At 42.6% G+C, this 22,048-nt stretch overlaps 1 protein-coding gene across 3 annotated transcripts in view; it reads right to left on the bottom strand.

The window, feature by feature from the left end:
• Nucleotides 1-21,654, bottom strand: part of LOC121768401 (protein SABRE-like) — a 41,106-nt gene extending 19,452 nt beyond the window's left edge. The window contains exons 1-8 of one of the 3 annotated variants that reach the window (XM_042164900.1): nt 21,401-21,654; nt 19,728-19,839; nt 19,190-19,450; nt 17,283-17,530; nt 2,505-2,724; nt 2,036-2,206; nt 1,881-1,958; nt 408-659 (exon numbers count right to left, since the gene is read on the bottom strand). In XM_042164900.1, the coding sequence (XP_042020834.1) occupies nt 408-659; nt 1,881-1,958; nt 2,036-2,206; nt 2,505-2,724; nt 17,283-17,530; nt 19,190-19,450; nt 19,728-19,839; nt 21,401-21,471 (1,413 nt within the window). In that variant the 5' untranslated portion in view covers nt 21,472-21,654. Of the gene's footprint in view, nt 1-407; nt 660-1,880; nt 1,959-2,035; nt 2,207-2,504; nt 2,725-7,639; nt 7,655-17,282; nt 17,531-19,189; nt 19,451-19,727; nt 19,840-21,400 lie in introns of those variants that run through there. The other 2 variants (XM_042164901.1, XM_042164902.1) reach the window with 2 other exon arrangements.
• Nucleotides 21,655-22,048: the final 394 nt, after the last annotated feature.

Raw genomic sequence — 22,048 nt, 5'->3', positions numbered from 1 at the left:
ATAGAACATATACAAGATGCTCAAATTTTGCTTCACATCATTCATTTTGCATCAGTAGCAAAAATACGTGATTAGAAAACAAATCAGAACAAAACGATGAACCAAAAAAGAAAAACTGAAAATATAGTACTCTCTCCATCCTAATAAAGTTGAGGCGTTTTGGGCACGAGATTTAAGAAATTGATGTTTAAAGATTAAAGTGGAAAGAGAATAAAGTTTTCAGCAAAAATGGAAATGACTCAACTACCATGGGACGGTCTGAAAAGGAATGCGACTCAACTATCTTAGGACGGAGGGAGTACTAGATTATGAAAAATAGCAGGACCAAAAGAGCTGCTCATGGATAAAAGCAAAAACTCTTGATAGGAATATAGGCATGAGTAGTTCATCATAGGGTAGGTGCTTACATGGTACAGTGGACACCCGCTCAAGTTATAAAGCACAACAGTCATCTCCGGAGCTGACAGAGTGCATGTCCACATAATTGTTCTCTGTCCAGATGAATGTGATTTCTCTCTGGCGGGGCTTTTTTCTAGTACTTCCTTTTTTTGCTTCTTCGGAAGACTGATGGACATCCATGGCTCTAACCTGTTCAAAAGTAAGTTGCACTGTGTGCCTCCAAGCTTAACATCAATTTCAGATCTGATAAGGCCGTTAGGCTGCAGCAGACAGCACAAATCAACAGAATGATGAGAAGCAAAAGAAAAATATCTTTTCAAAAGACATTAAAGAAATGAACAAGGGATTAACATTATTGTGCAGATAATATTTCCAAGATGTCAACAAACCACTCAATGTGTAATGTAAGAAAGAAGTGTCATGCTACCAGTTAACTCTAGTATTCAATATTTATGCAATAATTGTTAGAGGTGTTAAGATGATGTACGCTGGAAGACAGAGAAATATTCAGTCAAGTGTTTATATAATAATCGAGTGATATCCTTCAAAGAATACCACGGAAATACTGTCAAAATGACAACTCGGTAATCTAACTCATTCCTTCCAAACCTCAAGGGTTTATATAGATCCTATCATCAACTATTGATTAACTAATAATTAAAAGCAATAAAATGGGTAATTGCTGATTCGGTTGTTGTTCAGCCTTCCTTCTTCCATCTTTATTTATTCTTTCATGCCCTTTCCCACCCCACCTTTACTACTCTTTTATTATGATAGATCATGGACGGCCTCTCTAATAATTGCCACGTTGTGATGAGTATCAATGATTGAGTAAGATTATAGTATAACATCATACTCAGCTTTGATTGGAACAAAGAAACCGGTCTCTGGAACTAATATAATTATGAAATATCTAATTTTCTTCAAGCATATACATTTGCCCACATTCTTCATGCCACTGCTGTTCAGTGAAGCTCTTTTAGGATAAGCATTTTGACAACGGATATTTCTTAGATCTTTATATACAGACTACAGTAGAGAGTTCTTGTCTTAGTTGACTAATGCTTCAGACACTTCATGAGTTATAAGTTGATTTTAGTAGGATTCCTCAGATTTTTTTTAAAGTGAGATATCTAGAGCTAGATAAAATTAAGGCATGTTTTATTCAAGACTTGAGTTTAGTGAATAAATTGAAGATTTGAATTTCTGCTCGATCATACAAATAGAAGTTACCCAGAATTGTATTTCTCTTTAGTATCTTCAGTGATACTCACAGACTTCTGGGAGTATAAAAGTAAATTTTCTCTTTGGAATCTACTTTGCATGTGCCTAAAGAGTGCCTCCAAGCTTAATCATACATATCTTGTTTGTTCAATGGTACTTCATCATACATAGCTTAATCGAGTATTGTAAAGCAAATATCTAAAATGCATTCAGTTTGACAAGACAGATGATAGCCTGCAGTTTGAGAATGATCATACCAGTAGTGGTATGTAGGCAGAGGAAACAACATCAAGTTTCAGTATTTCCACAATAGAGATGCCAGTTTCTCTAAGCAGCTATGATAAGTAGATCATGTCAGTATAAAGAGGAGATATATTATAGAAATTCAGGGGTGGAAGTCGTATGCACTTACATATATCTCACTGAATTCCATCTGAACATCAAGTCTCACACTTTCCCCCAGATCTTCCACAGATTGAGATTTCATGCACTTCAAATGGATTCCCCTAATGCTATTCTCAACCAAAAGCCCGTAACATCGATGTCCAATCTTTACATCAAGTTTAGGCAGAGTGAAGGTGGCCTATTAAAAAATCACCCATACATCAATTACTCATTCAACATTATCTAAAGAAGCCTACCAATCGAAGAACATGACCCCGCGTCTCAAGAAAAATTGAAGAAAACATTTTTTAACTAAGAGACCCTTGATAAAGCTAAGGGTTTATCATCAATTTCCCAATGATGGTCCAGTATAGCTTATGTGAGAATAAACATAAATAGTATTTCCACTCTTCAGAAATGTAAGCGTGATATAATAGAGAATATTGTGCAAGGAACAATGACAAGGAAAGCATTGTCAAAGCAGTTGAAAAGTAAACCTTTTCAGGTATTGTGGAGCTGTACTTGCATACAGCAGGAACTTTTTCGCCCGGTTGTGTTTCATCAGATCCAGATTCGTTGTTCACTTGTGCAACTTCTTGGGGCAGGTCAGGCACTGTGTCAGCCACATTCTTTTCCTTGGGCAGCAAATCCTCATTTAAATTTACTCGGACTTCCCCACTAGTAATATCCAAATTCTTAATAAGTACCCCTGCTTCCCTGCACCAACAGATAAAAGATAGTTTGAATTTTTATTATATTTAGTTACAAATTCCAATCCAACAAAATTTCCATGCAGACCACCTTTCTGTATTTGGAACTGTGATCATTGTGAGTACTCAGTAAAAAAGGACTGTTTCCACCACGTAAAAGAATTTAAAAAAAAATTAAATAAGTAATGAAAATCAAGAAAGAACATGTCATGCTATTAAGCAAAAACCACAAAAACATAAGAAAATTAAATGACACGCCCTAAACTGACACAGAAATTGGAAAGGTGATTGGTCAAAAAATGAATATATATTTCATTCCGTTCTTCATTTCGTAGACATACCAAGTGTAAATCGATATAGTTAAGTTCATTGGCATACGAAATACTAGATTACTGAAATAAAAACTACCTCTAAGAGGTCCACAGGAAATGCAGACTTGCTATTCCAAAAATGTTCAATATGAAGTAAATAAGACAGTGGAAATTGTGAACAATAGCCACTTTGCATAGGAAAGCCACAACTGTATAACATGTATATTCTGTCCACTTTTATACTGATTTAAGTGAATAGAGAAATTTACACTTTTAGTTAAAAGACTAGTTTTATATTGACTTACGGAATTTCTATTTACCAACAAATCAGAAAAAATGAAATTACGAATTGATATTATAATTTAGTTTCTCAACCATGTTCGATATTATAACAGATTCATTTGTAAGAGACCTCTAGATTCGAGCTTTCATTTCATTCTTCACGTGACCTTCACGTCTCGCGTCCCAATGAACTAGCTTCAAGAAATCCAATGAAACAATCACCCACCTAATCCATCTAAAATTCTTAGTGATTCTGGCTGTCAAATACAACAATGACTCATCCTGATTCTGGCCATGGAAATCTAAGTTGTGCACCGTTTTGCATCATCCTCTTGCTCCAAACTCGACACACTATTGCTCAACTGCTGGCAAGAAAGAATAGGATGGCAGAGACGACGGTGTGGTGGCAGGGAGCTCAGACACGAAGTGAGTCACGATGAGACGTGAAGGTGCAAGGAGCTTCAATCTTTTGTTGTAGCAATTTTTCAATAATAACCGAAGCTTATTTTGGAAAGATTGGCTATAAATCATACTCCCTCCGTCCCAACTAAGTTGAGGCATTTCTTTTGGGCATGGAGATTAAGAAATTGTGTAAATGGGTTAAATGAAGATAAAACAAAATAGGAGATGGAATTAAAGTAGGAAAGATAAGAGAGAGTAAAGTAGGAGAATGATTTCAGTAAGAGTGATAAAATGTTTTGTTTTCCACGAGACGATGAAAACACTTTGAAAAACATAGCAAATCTACTAAGTTTCGACACTTGAATCCTTGACTTTAAGTAGGCAAAGTCCTGAACCCAAACTCAGGTTGCTAGTAATGTCTATCACAAAAAAAGGCCTTCAAGTCTTTGTTGTATGAGGTTTACCAAGCAATTCTGAACTTAGCTTTATCACGGTCCTTCTTTTAAAGATTTCTCTTTGTCATCAAAGATTCTCCTATTCCTTTCTAACCACTGTAACAACTACACAGTCTACACTTGGCCTCTTATATAGATCAAACTCCCGAGATTAGACAAAGATAAATCATTGATCAAGCGTGGCAGAATCCACTATATGCCTATTGAATTATCTTTGTAAAGTATCACAAGTGAGCAGCTTCGTGCTTCCCCAAAAAAAATAGCCACGAAAAGACCTAAACTTTTTGAGGCTTGGATATTTCCAGATTGCTTATAAGAAAGGGAAATGGAAAAAAAAGAATCCACAGATAGAACAGTTCCAAACTTGCAAGCTAACATACCAGATGGATCCAAAACCCACCCCTTAGCACACTGGCATCATCCAAATCCTCTATAAGATGAACCCCTTCCAAAAGGTTAAGCAAAAAGCACAATCTTGCAATTTCCAAAATCTTCAAGATCAATGAAATAGATGTAAATCTCAAGCAAAAGAGCAAGGAAGGGAATCAGAATCACGGAAACAAAGGAAACAATGGGTTTATGATGGAATGAAGAAATACGATGGAACAGCGAAGATAACAACTTGTTTGATACCAATGTAAGGCTATTCAACCCCCTTTTAACCTCTTTCTTAAATCTAATTGTCAACTCTTTCCACAAGTAAAATATCAAGAGATTGTTTGATATTGGCTGCACCATCCTCTGATGCATTGCTCTTGTTGCTGAAAAGGATTAGCTGATAAGTTATAATCTTCCTATTCAGCACATTCTGTCCAGCAATCAGCACATTACTTCCCCATATCACTAAAAATGTGATCAATCAAAGTCTCACTGATATGATAGTTGTGTTCCCAAGATTCCTCAGGATGCCATAACAGAAAAAACAAAACCTAAAGATTTCTAAAAGAAGCTTCACAGTTATGATGCATCACCTGTATTTAATATATTTAATATAAATGGATAACATAGCACCACTTCTATGTAATTTGTTCAGAGTGTAAAGGCAAAAAAGTGGAGAGGGTCAAATATTATTTTTCTGCACTAATATCTCACCAAATTGGAAACGTGAACTTAAGGAATTCAAGACAAACACAAAAAATTGTCTGGTACTCTGTCACGCCCGCATTTCCTAAGGATAGGAAGTACGGTGGACCGCGACTAGGGGGGGGATAAAGAAGCGGGGAAGAAAGGGGGTAACAAGAATATTTGACTCGAAAACATTTAATAAAAGGAAATTTAATTCAAAACAAAGTACTGTGACGACATTCTTGAGTTAAAGTATTCAGAGTTTGAAATGAAAACATCGTGACGGTTTACAAGCAGCGGAAAAGACCAAAAGACAGATGATGCCGGGTATGACGACACGACACCATCCAAAAGATAAAAACACCCTTTGGCTTTAACTGCTCAACCTCCGTCCTCCCCATCGCCGCTCAATCCTGCACATTAAGAAAACAACATGCAGGGCTGAGTACTTATTGCACTCAGTGGACACACGCCAAAAACATAGTTTGTCATGCCATAACAGTGTAACATTGGGGTTTTGAGTATAATGAAAATAACCCAAGTACACAAAATACATTTCATAAATTCGACTGCGCAGTCATTTTTCCGATATTGCCACCCTTATTCCCTCAATCATACACTATCTGATCCAAACCATGACAAGGGGCGTGGCCACACCCCAGGTCATCTAGACCGGCCAACTTGCTCTCAGATGGCACCCAGTCTCGTGTACACTAGCCTGAGGGTTCGCAGCCCAACAGACCCGAATTCGATTAAACATATGTGGTAAACCACTTCAGATAGGTTTCAAAACAAAATATTGGCAAGACAAACAGTTCACCTCCATAAACATTTCCGGAACAAAGTCCGTATTTAAAGATAACCCACTTAAAAGTAGGGTAGAAAAGCCCACCTCGATTGCTTAGCTTTTAAAATAAATCTCTTCAACCACACTTTCCTTGTAAACGATCACCCTTTTGAAAGATAAATAATATCATGATTAGAGTCAGAAGAGACGAGACTTTAAACGACAATGCATGATTCCTACGTGGACGACTTCAACATCTAGCACGTTACACGTACATACACTTAACAACATATTACAAAACAAACACACAAAGTCACACGTTCGAAACACACCCCGCACGCAAACGACGTACCCAAAACGCGCACACGACACACGAACACAGCACTCCAAGTCCTGGCATACCCTTACTGTGCAAACGGCTCACTTGGCTCGGAAAAGGTTCGGAAAAAGCTCGGAAAAAGGATCGGCGTCTCGGCCTGGCTCGGTGTCTCGGCCGCCTGGCTCGGCACCTCGGCCGACCGTCTCGGCCGCCTGGCTCGGCACCTCGGCCGACCATCTCGGCCGCCTGGCTCGGCACCTCGGCCGCCTGGCTCGGCACCTCGGCCGACCGTCTCGGCCGCCTGGCTCGGCACCTCGGCCGACCGTCTCGGCCGCCTGGCTCGGCACCTCGGCCGCCTGTCTCGGCACAGCTCGGCACCTGTCTCGGCACAGCTCGGCACTTGTCTCGGCATAGCTCGGCACCTATCTCGGCACAGCTCGGCACCTGTCTCGGCATAGCTCGGCACCTGTCTCGGCATAGCTCGGCACCTGTCTCGGCACAGCTCGGCACCTCGGCCGACCATCTCGGCCGTCCGGCTAGGCACCTCGGCCGACCGTCTCGGCCGCCTGTTCGGCACCTCGGCCGACCATCTCGGCCGTCCGGCTCGGCACCTCGATCGACCGTCCCGGCCGCCTGCTCGGCACCTCGGCATCTTATGCTCGGCACCTCGGCCGTCTGTTCGGCACCTCGGCCATCTGTTCGGCACCTCGGCCGCTGGTTCCGTGTACACTCACTTTCCTTCAACTTCCGATTCTCAAACCCTATACGACATTCCCACCACGCATTCTACGTCCCAAAACACACCCAAACACCTGGGATCATCCCTTCCAGACTCTCCACAAATCTGCCCTAGGCTGAACCCAACACTCTCGGCCAACACACACGAAAACTCTCGAACCAAACACAGATTTTCCCGAGCCATCTCTTGGCCAAACACACCCACATTCATCACAAAAACATATCACTCAGAATCACGCCAAAAGCACATGAAAACATCTCCCAAAACATACAACACGCAGAACTGCGCAGTTTACTTGCAAAAATCATAATAAATTCATACGACATCCAAAGAGGCTGAAAATTACACACCACACAGAAGACACACCAAAGTTTATACAGTTAAAAAATCGTACCAAAAGGAGGTCGTTTGCTCAGTCAAAAAGGGGTCGGAACCCACTGTCAGTTATCACCGAAAACATGTTCAACACAAGCACATAGCCACAAATCCTACTCAACATCTAACCCAACCAAAAACGTCCTATATGCATGAGTTTTCGAATTAAACAAGGGTTAGGGGTTACCTTCCCCGGATGGTTCAAACGAAACGCAAAAGCTTTACTTCCTTTTCCGACTCCGATTCACGACGAAGGAGGGTATCACCTTGAGGAATTCAAGACGATGATGAGAGGGAGTGAATGAAAAAGATGAGAACCGAGAGGGAGAAGGAGAGAGGGAGCTTACCGGTGTTGAGAGCAATTGCAAGAGAGAAAGGAGAGAAAACGATGTGGGGAGAGATTGGAAAGGGAAAGATGTATCGGTTAAGAGGGAGTGGGGGAGGTTGAGAAATTAGTGGGGAAGGGTGAGAAACCGAGAGAGAGAGAGAAAGAGAGAGAGATTTAATTTTAATTAGGATTTTTAAAAACATGGCTTAATTAATTATTTACTTACATTTAATTTGCCTAGGTAGAAAATACCACATCCACAACCATCAAATAAACACAAAATATTTTCCACACCAAATTTTAAACACAAAAACATAGAAAAGAATTTCATCCTTAATTAAAAGAATAAAATTCCACAAATTTTCGGGTATTACATTCCTCCCACCTTAACAAAATTTCGTCCCGAAATTTGTTAGATCACTCAAACAGCTCTGGAAACCTCTCTCTCATCTTATCTTCTGATTCCCATGTTGCCTCCTCGACTCCATGATTCCTCCACCGTACCTTCACCGAAACAACTGACTTATTCCTCAATTCTTGCACTCTTCGATCCACAATGGCCTCGGGCTTCTCCTCATAGCTTAGATCGGGATTTAGGACCATCATCTCTTCTTGGTGAACTATGTGTGTGGGGTCATACACATACTTCCTCAATTGTGACACATGGAAGACGTTGTGCACATTTCCGAAGCTTGGTGGTAGGGCCAATCTGTATGCTACCACGCCGACTCTATCCAAAATCTCGTATGGACCGATAAATCGGGGTCTCAGTTTTCCTTTCACTCCAAAACGAGTTATTCCCTTAGAAGGGGAAACTTTCAAAAAGACCTTTTCCCCGACCTCGAACTGTAACTCGGTCCTTCGAACATCCGCATAAGATTTCTGTCGATCCTGTGCCTCCTTGATCCTCCCACGGATTTGTCGGACAATCTCTATCATCTCTTCTACAGAGTCTGGTCCGAGAATTCTTCTCTCACCCACTTCATCCCAATAAAGTGGCGATCTACACTTCTTTCCATACAAGGCCTCATATGGAGCCATCTTGATAGTCGCCTGGTAACTATTATTGTAAGCGAACTCTACCAAGGGCAACACTTCTTCCCAACCTACGCCTCGATCTAGCACCACGGCTCGTAGCATGTCCTCCAATGCTTGTATCGTTCTCTCCGACTGCCCGTCGGTTTGCGGGTGGAACGCTGTACTGAAATTCAACTTAGTCCCCAACTCGCGCTGCAGGCTTGTCCAAAATCTAGAAGTGAATTTAGCATCACGATCAGATGTGATTGTCGCTGGAACTCCATGCAAGCGTATAATTTCCCGTACATATACCTTAGCCAACTGATCGGATCCATAAGTGGCACGAACCGGCACAAAATGGGCAGATTTGGTGAGGCGATCTATAATCACCCAAATCACCGTGTTCCCTCGCTGGGATTTTGGCAGTCCTACCACAAAGTCCATTGCAATATGTTCCCACTTCCATTCCGGAATCTCGAGGGGTTGCAATTTCCCATAGGGCCGTTGGTGTAGCGCCTTTACTTGTTGACATGCTAGGCATCTCTCCACAAATGCCGCAACATGCTTTTTCATACCGTTCCACCAAAACTGTCTTTTCAGGTCTTGATACATTTTGGTGCTCCCTGGATGAGCAGCGTATGGGGTTTCATGTGCTTCTCTCATGATTTCCATCCTCAGGCCTTCATCCTTAGGCACACACAACCTTCCCTTGTATGTGAGACCATTATCCGCTGCCTCACGAAAATTTCCGAGTTCACCCGTCCTCACTTCTGAGCGAATCTTTTCTAGTAACGTATCTCGCCGTTGAGCTTCTACAATTCTGGCTCTTAAGTCGGGTTCCATCACCAACGTGGCTACTATCCCTTCCACAGTCTCGGGCATTCTCACCACTTCCAAGCGCATCTTACTGAACTCTTGGATTATACTCTCTTCGATAGTAAGAAAGGTGGCCAGCTGAGATTGAGACTTCCTACTAAGAGCATCGGCCACTACGTTTGCTTTTCCCGGATGGTAATTTATACCACAATCGTAGTCCTTCACCAACTCGAGCCACCTACGTTGGCGCATGTTCAACTCCTTTTGCTCAAAGAAGTACTTTAGACTCTTATGGTCCGTGTATATCTCACAACGGACTCCATAAAGATGATGTCTCCAGATCTTCAAAGCATGTACCACAGCTGCCAGTTCCAAGTCATGCGTCGGATAATTCAGTTCATGGGGCTTCAATTGTCTCGATGCATATGCAATCACTTTCCCCTTCTGCATAAGCACACATCCCAGTCCCACCTTCGACGCATCCGTATATACCGCATAGTCAGTCTCTGGCTCCGGCACAGCTAGGATTGGTGCGGTGGTCAATTTCTCCTTCAACAACTGAAAGCTCGCTTCACATTCTGGCGTCCAAATCCTCTTGACTCCCTTTTTCAGTTGTTGCGTCATTGGCCTTGCTATCTTCGAGAATCCCTCGATGAATCTTCGATAATAGCCCGCCAGTCCTAAAAAGCTTCGGATTTCGTTTTGTGTAGAAGGTGACTTCCACTCCTGCACCGCTTCTACCTTGGCCGGATCTACACGAATTCCATCTGAAGTTACTACATGTCCAAGAAAATTTACTTCCTTGAGCCAAAACTCGCATTTACTGAACTTGGCATATAGTTTCTCGTCCCTTAGAGTTGCTAGGACGGTTCTCAAGTGCTCTTTGTGCTCCTCCTCGTTCTTTGAGTAAACAAGCACGTCATCGATGAAAACCAGGACAAACCGATCCAGAAATGGATGGAACACGCGGTTCATAAGGTCCATGAACACTGCCGGGGCGTTCGTCAGTCCAAAAGGCATTACAACGAACTCATAATGACCATATCTTGTTCGAAAAGCTGTCTTGGGTACATCTTCTCGCCGAACCCTCAGCTGATGGTACCCAGACCTCAAATCCATCTTAGAGAAGACTCCTGCCCCTCGAAGTTGGTCAAACAAGTCGTCTATCCTTGGTAGTGGATACTTGTTCTTCAGCGTTAGTTTGTTTAGCTCCCGATAGTCGATGCACATCCTCATCGTTCCATCCTTCTTCTTTACGAACAACACTGGTGCTCCCCATGGTGACACGCTAGGTCTAATGAATCCCAATTCCAGTAGCTCTTGCAGTTGCACCTTAAGCTCCTCCAACTCTTTTGGCGCCATTCTATAAGGTGCTTTGGATATTGGTGCCGATCCGGGCTCCAGATCGATCGTGAATTCTACCTGTCTGTCGGGTGGGGGTCCTGGCAACGCATCGGGGAAGACGTCGGGATATTCACTCACTATCGCCACATCTTCTATCTTCCTGTCTTTCTTCTCCTCCCCATTCAAATAAACAAGGTACGCTGGACATCCCTTCCTCATCATTGTAGTGGCTTGCAGCGCAGAGATACTGGACTTGCGTCGGCTCATTGGGACTCCGTGAAACTTCATCGGCTCTTTTCCGGGGGTTTCAAACGAAATTTTCCTTTCTCTACAATGAAGGGTAACGTGGTTCTCCGCTAACCAATCCATACCCAAGATTATGTCTACGCTACCCATCGTCATTACTTGCAAATTATAAGCCACTAAACTGAGTTCACCTATTCCAAAGTTCACACATGCACAAGATCGGGATATATCTATAGCCCCGCCTACCGGTGAGGTCACACTCATAGTGGGTTCGGTCTTAACAGTAGGTAATTCCAAAGTATCCACACAAGACGTTGATATAAAGGAATGCGACGCACCCGTATCAAACAAGACAACTATAGGCATATTGAGAAGTGTGCCCATACCTGCCAAGTTTCCTTGCTCAAAGGTTTCTTTCCCGTTTGCCGGCTGTTTCCCCTTCAAGGCGTAGGCCCTTGCTTGCGATGGTAATCCTTGGCGGCGTTGTTGCGGTGGAGGTGCAGGTAGTGCCTGGGATTGTGGACGGAAACCTAGCTGGTTCTGTCTCGTTCCCGTTCCCATGTGCTTGTTTGGGCAATTTCGGATGTAGTGGCCACTCCCACCACAGTTGAAGCACCTAGGGTCTCGACACTCCCCGGCGTGGTACTTGAAGCACCTTCCACATTGAGGGTTCCTCGGCGGAAAGTTTGCCCTCGGTTGGAAAGTATTCTGTCTCCCGCCATTGTAGGGTGGGTTCCTCATGTGTTGTGGCCTCTTACCACCATACTGAGCCTGGTCACCATCCCACCTCCTCTTCTCTTGGTGGTCCGGCTGAGCTTGTAGAGGTGTCGCGTTTGTTGTTGCCACAACTCTTGGCTTAGGGAGTGCATCTTCCACGTCCAGTGCACAAGTCAAGATCTCCGAGTAGGAGAGTTCTCCTCGACAGGCCAATGCGGCCTTTATCTCGTCTCTGAGCCCGGCCCGGAACTTCACCGCCCATTTCTCATCGGTGTCCATCAACTCGGGCGCATATCGTGCCATCTGCGCGAGGGCTCGGTCATACTCGGTCACAGTCATTCGGCCTTGGCTTAGCGTGTGGAATTCTACCACCTTGGCCCGTCTGTACGTCTTTGGGACATACTTGTTGTCAATCTCCACCTTAAACTCCTCCCACGTTAGCGCCTCCAGGCGGGCAGGATCCATAGTTCTCTGCCGAGTCTCCCACCAGTAATCGGCAGCACCTAACAGTTGAAAGGTAGCACCAGCAATGCGCTCCCTATCTGTGCACTCCATGACCCTGAAGATACGCTCGAGGCCGCGTATCCACTCTTCCGCTTTGGATGGGTCTCCTTGTCCGTCAAATTTTGGGGGATTCTGCCTTGAGAACGTAACTATGAATCTTTCTTGTTGAGGCGGGGGTGGAGGTGGTGGTGGCGGTGGTGGTGGAGGTGGTGCCTCCACGTGGGGTTCTTGTCGTGGTTGGCATGCACGTCTTGGCGGCATTCTGATTCAATATCCAAAAAGTGTTACTACAATTCTCATCCAAAATTACCACTTTCTCAAAATTTTCTTATAAAACCTTCATGTAGTATAAGATGCAACACATAGGATATAAATCAAAATCAAAATTCTCATTAAAAGAAAGAAGGCCAACATTGTTCCCAAGAGTAGATCGTACAGAAAGCAAAACTGAAAAGACAACGAACTATTCTAATTCTAGACTACGACTCTATCATCCTCATCCATAGGCCCTTCCTCCGGGTCTTCGTCGTCGTCCTCCTCGGAGTTCCCTGGCAGAGCCTCCTCATAAGCATCTTCATACCCTTGTTCACCCTCGTACATGCTCACATACTTGTCCTGATACACGACTCTCTCTTCCACCTCCTGTGGGGGCTGCTCCTCTCGAGAGTCCACCAGTGCACAATACACGGCTTTCCGAAAGCCAGCCATGTCACCCACCATGTCATCGGTAGCGGGCTCATGCCACGTGTACCTCCTCGCCGTTCTTTCGGCCCACTCCTTCCAGCTATCGGGAAGCAAATCTATTAGCTTCTCAATGCCGTCATGCTCTGTCACTCCGAACTCCTGAGCTGCCCTCCAGAGGGTGTCGAAGTGTGCCACGAACTCGATCAACGGTACATGATCCTTCTTCCGGTACACTCTATAATCTCTGAGCACCCTCTGTGCCCTAAGTCTATCGCGATCACTCCGTCGCGGGGTTCGGAACATACGCGCCATCTATAGAAAAAAAACAGAAACAACCGCCTCGCGTATAAAAACAGAGTGCATAACCGAAGAAGAGAGAGAGAGAGAGTGTATGCACGCATCGCTGTTCTAACCCAAACCCGCTGGTGTTCAAAGGCCAAAAGCTCTTATCTATCATAGGTCCAAGAAGCACTAGTGAAATTCTATCACGTCTAAGTTCAAACATTCAAAAGGCCAACACATACTCACATAAAAGCTCACATCAACATTCACGTCATCATATCACCACACATCAGCCACATGCTTTCATATAAGTTCATCATACATCAACAGTTCATAACTCAAACAATTTCCAACTTTTCCACATCACGTTGTACCCTTCCACATGTCTCAACATTTACTTAAACTTTACATAAAAATCATTTTCAACACCAAAATCACAATTTCCTCCACTTCCATATACTTTCCAAAATTTCGAAATTTTCATTACCTCATTTCTGGTTGAGTGCGATGAGTCGGATATTGAGCCAATGACACTTTTGAAAACTTACCCCAGTCAGAAAAAGATTTTTTTTTTTTTTTGGGTCCAGAGCAGAAAGAGAAAACCTAGGCTCTGATACCACTCTGTCACGCCCGCATTTCCTAAGGATAGGAAGTACGGTGGACCGCGACTAGGGGGGATAAAGAAGCGGGGAAGAAAGGGGGTAACAAGAATATTTGACTCGAAAACATTTAATAAAAGGAAATTTAATTCAAAACAAAGTACTGTGACGACATTCTTGAGTTAAAGTATTCAGAGTTTGAAATGAAAACATCGTGACGGTTTACAAGCAGCGGAAAAGACCAAAAGACAGATGATGCCGGGTATGACGACACGACACCATCCAAAAGATAAAAACACCCTTTGGCTTTAACTGCTCAACCTCCGTCCTCCCCATCGCCGCTCAATCCTGCACATTAAGAAAACAACATGCAGGGCTGAGTACTTATTGCACTCAGTGGACACACGCCAAAAACATAGTTTGTCATGCCATAACAGTGTAACATTGGGGTTTTGAGTATAATGAAAATAACCCAAGTACACAAAATACATTTCATAAATTCGACTGCGCAGTCATTTTTCCGATATTGCCACCCTTATTCCCTCAATCATACACTATCTGATCCAAACCATGACAAGGGGCGTGGCCACACCCCAGGTCATCTAGACCGGCCAACTTGCTCTCAGATGGCACCCAGTCTCGTGTACACTAGCCTGAGGGTTCGCAGCCCAACAGACCCGAATTCGATTAAACATATGTGGTAAACCACTTCAGATAGGTTTCAAAACAAAATATTGGCAAGACAAACAGTTCACCTCCATAAACATTTCCGGAACAAAGTCCGTATTTAAAGATAACCCACTTAAAAGTAGGGTAGAAAAGCCCACCTCGATTGCTTAGCTTTTAAAATAAATCTCTTCAACCACACTTTCCTTGTAAACGATCACCCTTTTGAAAGATAAATAATATCATGATTAGAGTCAGAAGAGACGAGACTTTAAACGACAATGCATGATTCCTACGTGGACGACTTCAACATCTAGCACGTTACACGTACATACACTTAACAACATATTACAAAACAAACACACAAAGTCACACGTTCGAAACACACCCCGCACGCAAACGACGTACCCAAAACGCGCACACGACACACGAACACAGCACTCCAAGTCCTGGCATACCCTTACTGTGCAAACGGCTCACTTGGCTCGGAAAAGGTTCGGAAAAAGCTCGGAAAAAGGATCGGCGTCTCGGCCTGGCTCGGTGTCTCGGCCGCCTGGCTCGGCACCTCGGCCGACCGTCTCGGCCGCCTGGCTCGGCACCTCGGCCGACCATCTCGGCCGCCTGGCTCGGCACCTCGGCCGCCTGGCTCGGCACCTCGGCCGACCGTCTCGGCCGCCTGGCTCGGCACCTCGGCCGACCGTCTCGGCCGCCTGGCTCGGCACCTCGGCCGCCTGTCTCGGCACAGCTCGGCACCTGTCTCGGCACAGCTCGGCACTTGTCTCGGCATAGCTCGGCACCTATCTCGGCACAGCTCGGCACCTGTCTCGGCATAGCTCGGCACCTGTCTCGGCATAGCTCGGCACCTATCTCGGCACAGCTCGGCACCTCGGCCGACCATCTCGGCCGTCCGGCTAGGCACCTCGGCCGACCGTCTCGGCCGCCTGTTCGGCACCTCGGCCGACCATCTCGGCCGTCCGGCTCGGCACCTCGATCGACCGTCCCGGCCGCCTGCTCGGCACCTCGGCATCTTATGCTCGGCACCTCGGCCGTCTGTTCGGCACCTCGGCCATCTGTTCGGCACCTCGGCCGCTGGTTCCGTGTACACTCACTTTCCTTCAACTTCCGATTCTCAAACCCTATACGACATTCCCACCACGCATTCTACGTCCCAAAACACACCCAAACACCTGGGATCATCCCTTCCAGACTCTCCACAAATCTGCCCTAGGCTGAACCCAACACTCTCGGCCAACACACACGAAAACTCTCGAACCAAACACAGATTTTCCCGAGCCATCTCTTGGCCAAACACACCCACATTCATCACAAAAACATATCACTCAGAATCACGCCAAAAGCACATGAAAACATCTCCCAAAACATACAACACGCAGAACTGCGCAGTTTACTTGCAAAAATCATAATAAATTCATACGACATCCAAAGAGGCTGAAAATTACACACCACACAGAAGACACACCAAAGTTTATACAGTTAAAAAATCGTACCAAAAGGAGGTCGTTTGCTCAGTCAAAAAGGGGTCGGAACCCACTGTCAGTTATCACCGAAAACATGTTCAACACAAGCACATAGCCACAAATCCTACTCAACATCTAACCCAACCAAAAACGTCCTATATGCATGAGTTTTCGAATTAAACAAGGGTTAGGGGTTACCTTCCCCGGATGGTTCAAACGAAACGCAAAAGCTTTACTTCCTTTTCCGACTCCGATTCACGACGAAGGAGGGTATCACCTTGAGGAATTCAAGACGATGATGAGAGGGAGTGAATGAAAAAGATGAGAACCGAGAGGGAGAAGGAGAGAGGGAGCTTACCGGTGTTGAGAGCAATTGCAAGAGAGAAAGGAGAGAAAACGATGTGGGGAGAGATTGGAAAGGGAAAGATGTATCGGTTAAGAGGGAGTGGGGGAGGTTGAGAAATTAGTGGGGAGGGGGTGAGAAACCGAGAGAGAGAGAGAAAGAGAGAGAGATTTAATTTTAATTAGGATTTTTAAAAACATGGCTTAATTAATTATTTACTTACATTTAATTTGCCTAGGTAGAAAATACCACATCCACAACCATCAAATAAACACAAAATATTTTCCACACCAAATTTTAAACACAAAAACATAGAAAAGAATTTCATCCTTAATTAAAAGAATAAAATTCCACAAATTTTCGGGTATTACATACTTTTAGTTTAATTCCTCAGGCCTTGTAAACTAATTTAAGAGACTAGCCTGTTCTCCAATATTAAAGAGAAGGATCATCTGTGTTTGTCTTCAAAGAGGATGAGTACAAATAGATATTCATTGATCATTTTTGTATGCCTACCTCAAGCTAGGTGCAGTTTGTTACGAGTGTAGAGTTCAAAAGGGGAAGGAGATGAACAAAAGAAGATGCCCAGCAGCACATGCATGACAAGCAATCCCAAACACAGAAAAAAAACACATGCATATTCATCATGAACAGAAAACTATTCTAATTACAAAAGTAGATCGCTAAAAAAGTGCAGTGAAGCTAAAACTAGAAAATACCAAAAACATTAGCATGTAGAAAACGTGGTTATATCCACCAGAAAGTTTCCATGAATCATTCGGAAGCAGTCAAGAAACAAGACGGACCTGTTATGGCCCAACTCACACAGGAGAGAGAATTCTTCACAGCTGAAAGGAGCACAAACCCCATCCGTCAACTGGTTAGCAGAGGAAGATTCACCAGAGACCACTGTCTGGTCAGATGCCACACGTGATTCACCAAGGTGAACAGTAATGGGAAAAAGCAGTAGCTTTACAAACAACCCTGCCTCAGATCCACCATCTTTAGATATGTCTACTCGCAGTTCTTTAATATCCAAAGTAGCTTTTGGTGTCTGCAATATCAAGTATAGAGTTTAAGGTAGTTGGGTGTGGTGAATATCGAGTAATGCTAGAAACTGTCTCAATACCATATAAACGTACAACACAAACTTCTGAATATCCTAGATAACAGCAGATGGTGACAAGCATATAGCATTGATTTTATTCCAGAACAATCAATCGTCCATGTATCTTAGCTTCCCCAAGCAAACATCAAAATATCTATGCACTTCGTTACATATGTCCCAATTTTAGTAAAGTTTCAAGCCAGCATACTATTCACAGAATGTGAGAAGCAGATGATCTGCTTACAGAAGAAATCTATGAATTTGTTGTGAATCATACAAAATTGGTTCGTTCTTTTTGCTCTGATACATAGTAAGACCTTTGCTTGGGTCAGAATCCTACTGAGAGGTCCACTAGAGATCAGAAATTGTTGAAGAAACAACAAGATCTTTCTTTTGTCCCTTCCAGGCGATCGGAAAATAAAGAACTGGTTAATATATTCAAGATAATTACGTATTTACAAAATACTCTTATTTCACCACTTCCGGGTTTTATAGGGTTTTGGAGGAAACAGATTGTTTTTTCGTATTCCTTCTTTTTATTTTTTGAAAGAAGAACAAACTTTATTTATGATAGAACAAGCATTAAAAGGGACGAGATTTTATAACAGTGGACAGTTTAAACCAAAGATACATCTCTGGTCTTTAACTAAATCTAACACTAGGAAGCTTTAAACTATTCATGATAAGAGAATAGAGATCCATCATCTAGCCGGAGCTTTTTCTTTTTTCCACATAAGAGAAAAGCAAACTTCATAACTGAAGATAAAAGGGCAGCACAGACATCATCCAATCTAGAAAATACAACATCTCTCTCCAAATAATCATATACTACTTGGTATCTTTAAGGTTAAAACTAAACAGGATTTGATACCCACCAAACTAAGGAACAAGCACAAACACTGGAATAATGACTGGCCATAAGACTGATAATCTTACTGCTAACAAAAAATCTAAAATGAACCTAAAGTTAATATGTCCCGAGCATCTGGTAAGCATACCTACCACTCCTCAACGATTCTTTGATTCCTTTCAACATATTGGTCAACACAGAGTCGGGACTAATCGGAAAGGAAGCGAGTTTGCATTGCCAAACTTTACCATTTTTCAATAGCTTAACCAAAGTACAATTTCCTATTCTGTGTGAATCATTATCTTGCGTGCAAGCTATTTTATAAGGCTTGAGTTTGTCTGGATCATTACATTTTATTTATCTTTAGGTAATTCTCAGATATCAATGCTAACAAAAATATAAAGAGTTCCTATCCTACTAAAGGTTGTTCTTGCATAATCTCAGTTTGTGGATTTTTACTATCCCATTGACCACCATCTCCATCATCTTTGACCCGAATACAAGTGTATTGTGAGTTCAAATTATGTTTGATGTGGATAGCTTCTTCGCCAAGGTGAAAAAACAAGGATATAAGGAATTAGGTTTGAGGCAAGGGCAAAAGGACAATTTCATCTTTTGACTACTATTGATGTTAATTTCTAAGAATCTTTTCATGCACAGAGAAAAAGCAGTATTCGCATGTTTCTGGAAAAAATAAATGGTTACGCAAAACTAAGACTAAGTGGAAATAGTAATTTAAACTGGACACCACTTACCTTCAATACCAAATCGGAAATATAAACCGACAAAAACCTTGCCATGTTAACAAAAACCATCCACTTCCCACGACCTGAGCTGCGAGATTTCCTTGATCTGGCTTTCTGAGGACTTTTCTTTGAAGATCTGAAGACAATTTCTAAATCACATATTAACACCTGCAGTTTTGGATCTCTTGCTATGAAGCCTACCCCAAGTTTAACCAAGGATTGCCGTAAGCTGAGTCTGATCTCACCAACAGAGATAGATTCAACAGCACCCTGTAGTCATCAGATCCACCGAATATGTAAAAATACAATGTCTGCATGAACTGTTCATGCTAATTGCTAAGTGTGACAATAATATTTTCCTAAAATCGGAGATTTATTTTCTGAGATTAATCAGGATACTTTTCTGAGATTAATCAGGATAAGATTTCTAAGTATGTATGGCTAGGACCATCAGCTCTTGCTTTACATGTCAAAAGGATATAAGCACTTTGATCTGTTGCCCTTTATAAAGCTTCGAAGTAGTGTAGCAAGTTCGGAAAATAAATACCTTATTGAATTTCAGGACAACGTCTCTCAAACATTTCCATCCACCGATCCGAAATCCAATTGAAGCTCCCATAACTCGACTTAATATCCATGCCAGCAACCTGGAAGCAAACCTGGAAGAAGGATCATCATTATTCATTAAACAGATCCTTTGAGTCATGAGCAATTACTGATAGATTAATACATAGAAATTTCAAAAGGGGTCTCTTGCCCATATGCACAACAGAAAGAGCGAAAAGACAAAACGAAATCAGAGAAAGATTATGTTCATGAAATCAAAATAGGCAGCAAAAGTCTACAAGCAAAATGGATAGCAATGCAAATTATTCCAAAATGTTTAACTTTCCATGTGATATTCGACAATGTTTATTTTCCCCATTATAGACCTCCAAAAAAAGTTTTTCTAGTGTCAAGAACTTATTTAAATTATTGTTTCTTTTATAAGAAACTAAAATTTTATCAAGCAATCTATGTCTTTAAGTCATTACAACAGCTTCTAAAAACTTATATCAAGAATTATTACAACAAAATGGAGCAAATGCTTATGATTCAACAATGAGACTTTACAGATGTGAGCTTCTCATAAGGTACGTGAAATGCAGAAGATAACTTTGTGCTGAGTCAAATAAAATGTTTGTAAAGGTGGGTTGATGATATATTTGCTCTTTATTTCCACTGATTTGGCAGGTATTCTGGGCCAAAGTAGCCAGATTAAGTTGTAGTGAATTTGGACGACCAGATAACATGAACTTCTCAACACCTCTCATGAACGAAAGTAATCAAGTTGAGTGAAAAATAAAAAGAAGTTGAGACAAATCCATAAGAACTGACAGTGGTCAGAGCTTGAGACAAAAGCTTATTCTAAATATCAATATCTCTGGGATGAGCAGATTTGATGCATAAACCACCTTCGCTTGAGACTATTTCTATTCAAAGGTTTCAACATGGACTAAGGGCATATGTATTTCTTGATATAGGACTCAACGGGTTCTGAAACGACTCCATTAAATAAAAACAAAGTCACCATAGATCTTACGCCATGCCCACCATAAAACTCATTACATTTCTTTGAAGGTTCTTCCCCAAGCGCCTAAACTTACCAGAAATAACATAGAAAAAGAATAGGCCAAAAGGTACCCATAAAATGGTATGGTACATTCTTCAATGAATAATTTGCATTTCTGCATGTTACTACAATTAGTTGATGACATAGATATATGAAAATTAACTAATAAAAAGTTTTATGCCAATAGGTTTTGCATTCCAAGAATTTAAGCTCCACCTTCAGGATCCAATGCAAAGACACAAGGGACAAGTCATAAGGCATACTAGAAGTAAACCTGAGAGTCAAAAACTTTATAGCAGATAATATGTCCAATTGCTACAAAATTATGTTGCGCACAGGTTCAGTTAAAACGAATACCACTTCATCCCACAGAACCGAGACACAAAATGAAAAAACGAACTAAGGTGCATATCAGCACGGAATTCATGTTTTTTTAGTTCGCTAAAAAGTTGGAAAACAAAGGCACAGCAAGCGAAACTCGATATCCCCTAATTCAACAACACGAATCTCGTTGCTCGAATCACAAAAGGGAATAAGCTTAGTTTCAACGTGATCATCAACGACATCCAGATAGAAGATAAATAAAAAAATGAGAAGTGGCAGCGTACATGAATACAATCCATAGTAGGACGGAGACGACGAGGAATCCGGATAGGAACTTGGCCGGATAGGCCTCCATTTATCCCAATCGAATTCGGCCGCGGATCCTCCCCAATTTGTGGTCTACGCAGCCGCTGTGCATGCCTTCATATGTGTGCCGAATCGGAAACGATTGCGAGAGCAGTAGCTGAAGGATCAAGCATTTAATTTGGAGGAATAATATCAAAGTCTAGGGAGATAGAAGGTGGGGGAGAGATGTGGGGAGCACTGACCGTAGGAGAGAGAAAATGAAAAAACATTTTATACATATATAAATGTAGTCATGGGGAAGTGGTGCAGGAAGGATTCGATCCGCGAAGTATGGTCTGAATAATGGACAGGTAAAACTAGAGTACAGGTCTAGAGGAGAACAATGGGCTCGGATCCAATAAGAGCATCTCCAATGCCGGCGTCAAAATCGCGACGCCGATTTTTCACCGACGCCGGTTCTGACGCCGAACCATTGGAACCGGCGTCGGCGAAATCGGCGTGGCCATGCCGATTCGCGCGATGACGTCGGTTCCGACGCCGATCCTCACGGCGCCATTGTGGGTCCCGGATCGGCTTCAAACCGGCGTCAGATTTTATTTATTTTTTTTTCTTTTGAAAACACTATA

Source organism: Salvia splendens, chromosome 15 (assembly GCF_004379255.2).
Source record: "Salvia splendens isolate huo1 chromosome 15, SspV2, whole genome shotgun sequence".
Lineage (NCBI taxonomy): Eukaryota > Viridiplantae > Streptophyta > Magnoliopsida > Lamiales > Lamiaceae > Salvia > Salvia splendens.
Note: the sequence above shows the minus strand (reverse complement) of the source record. Positions and strands in the feature narration are given on the sequence as shown.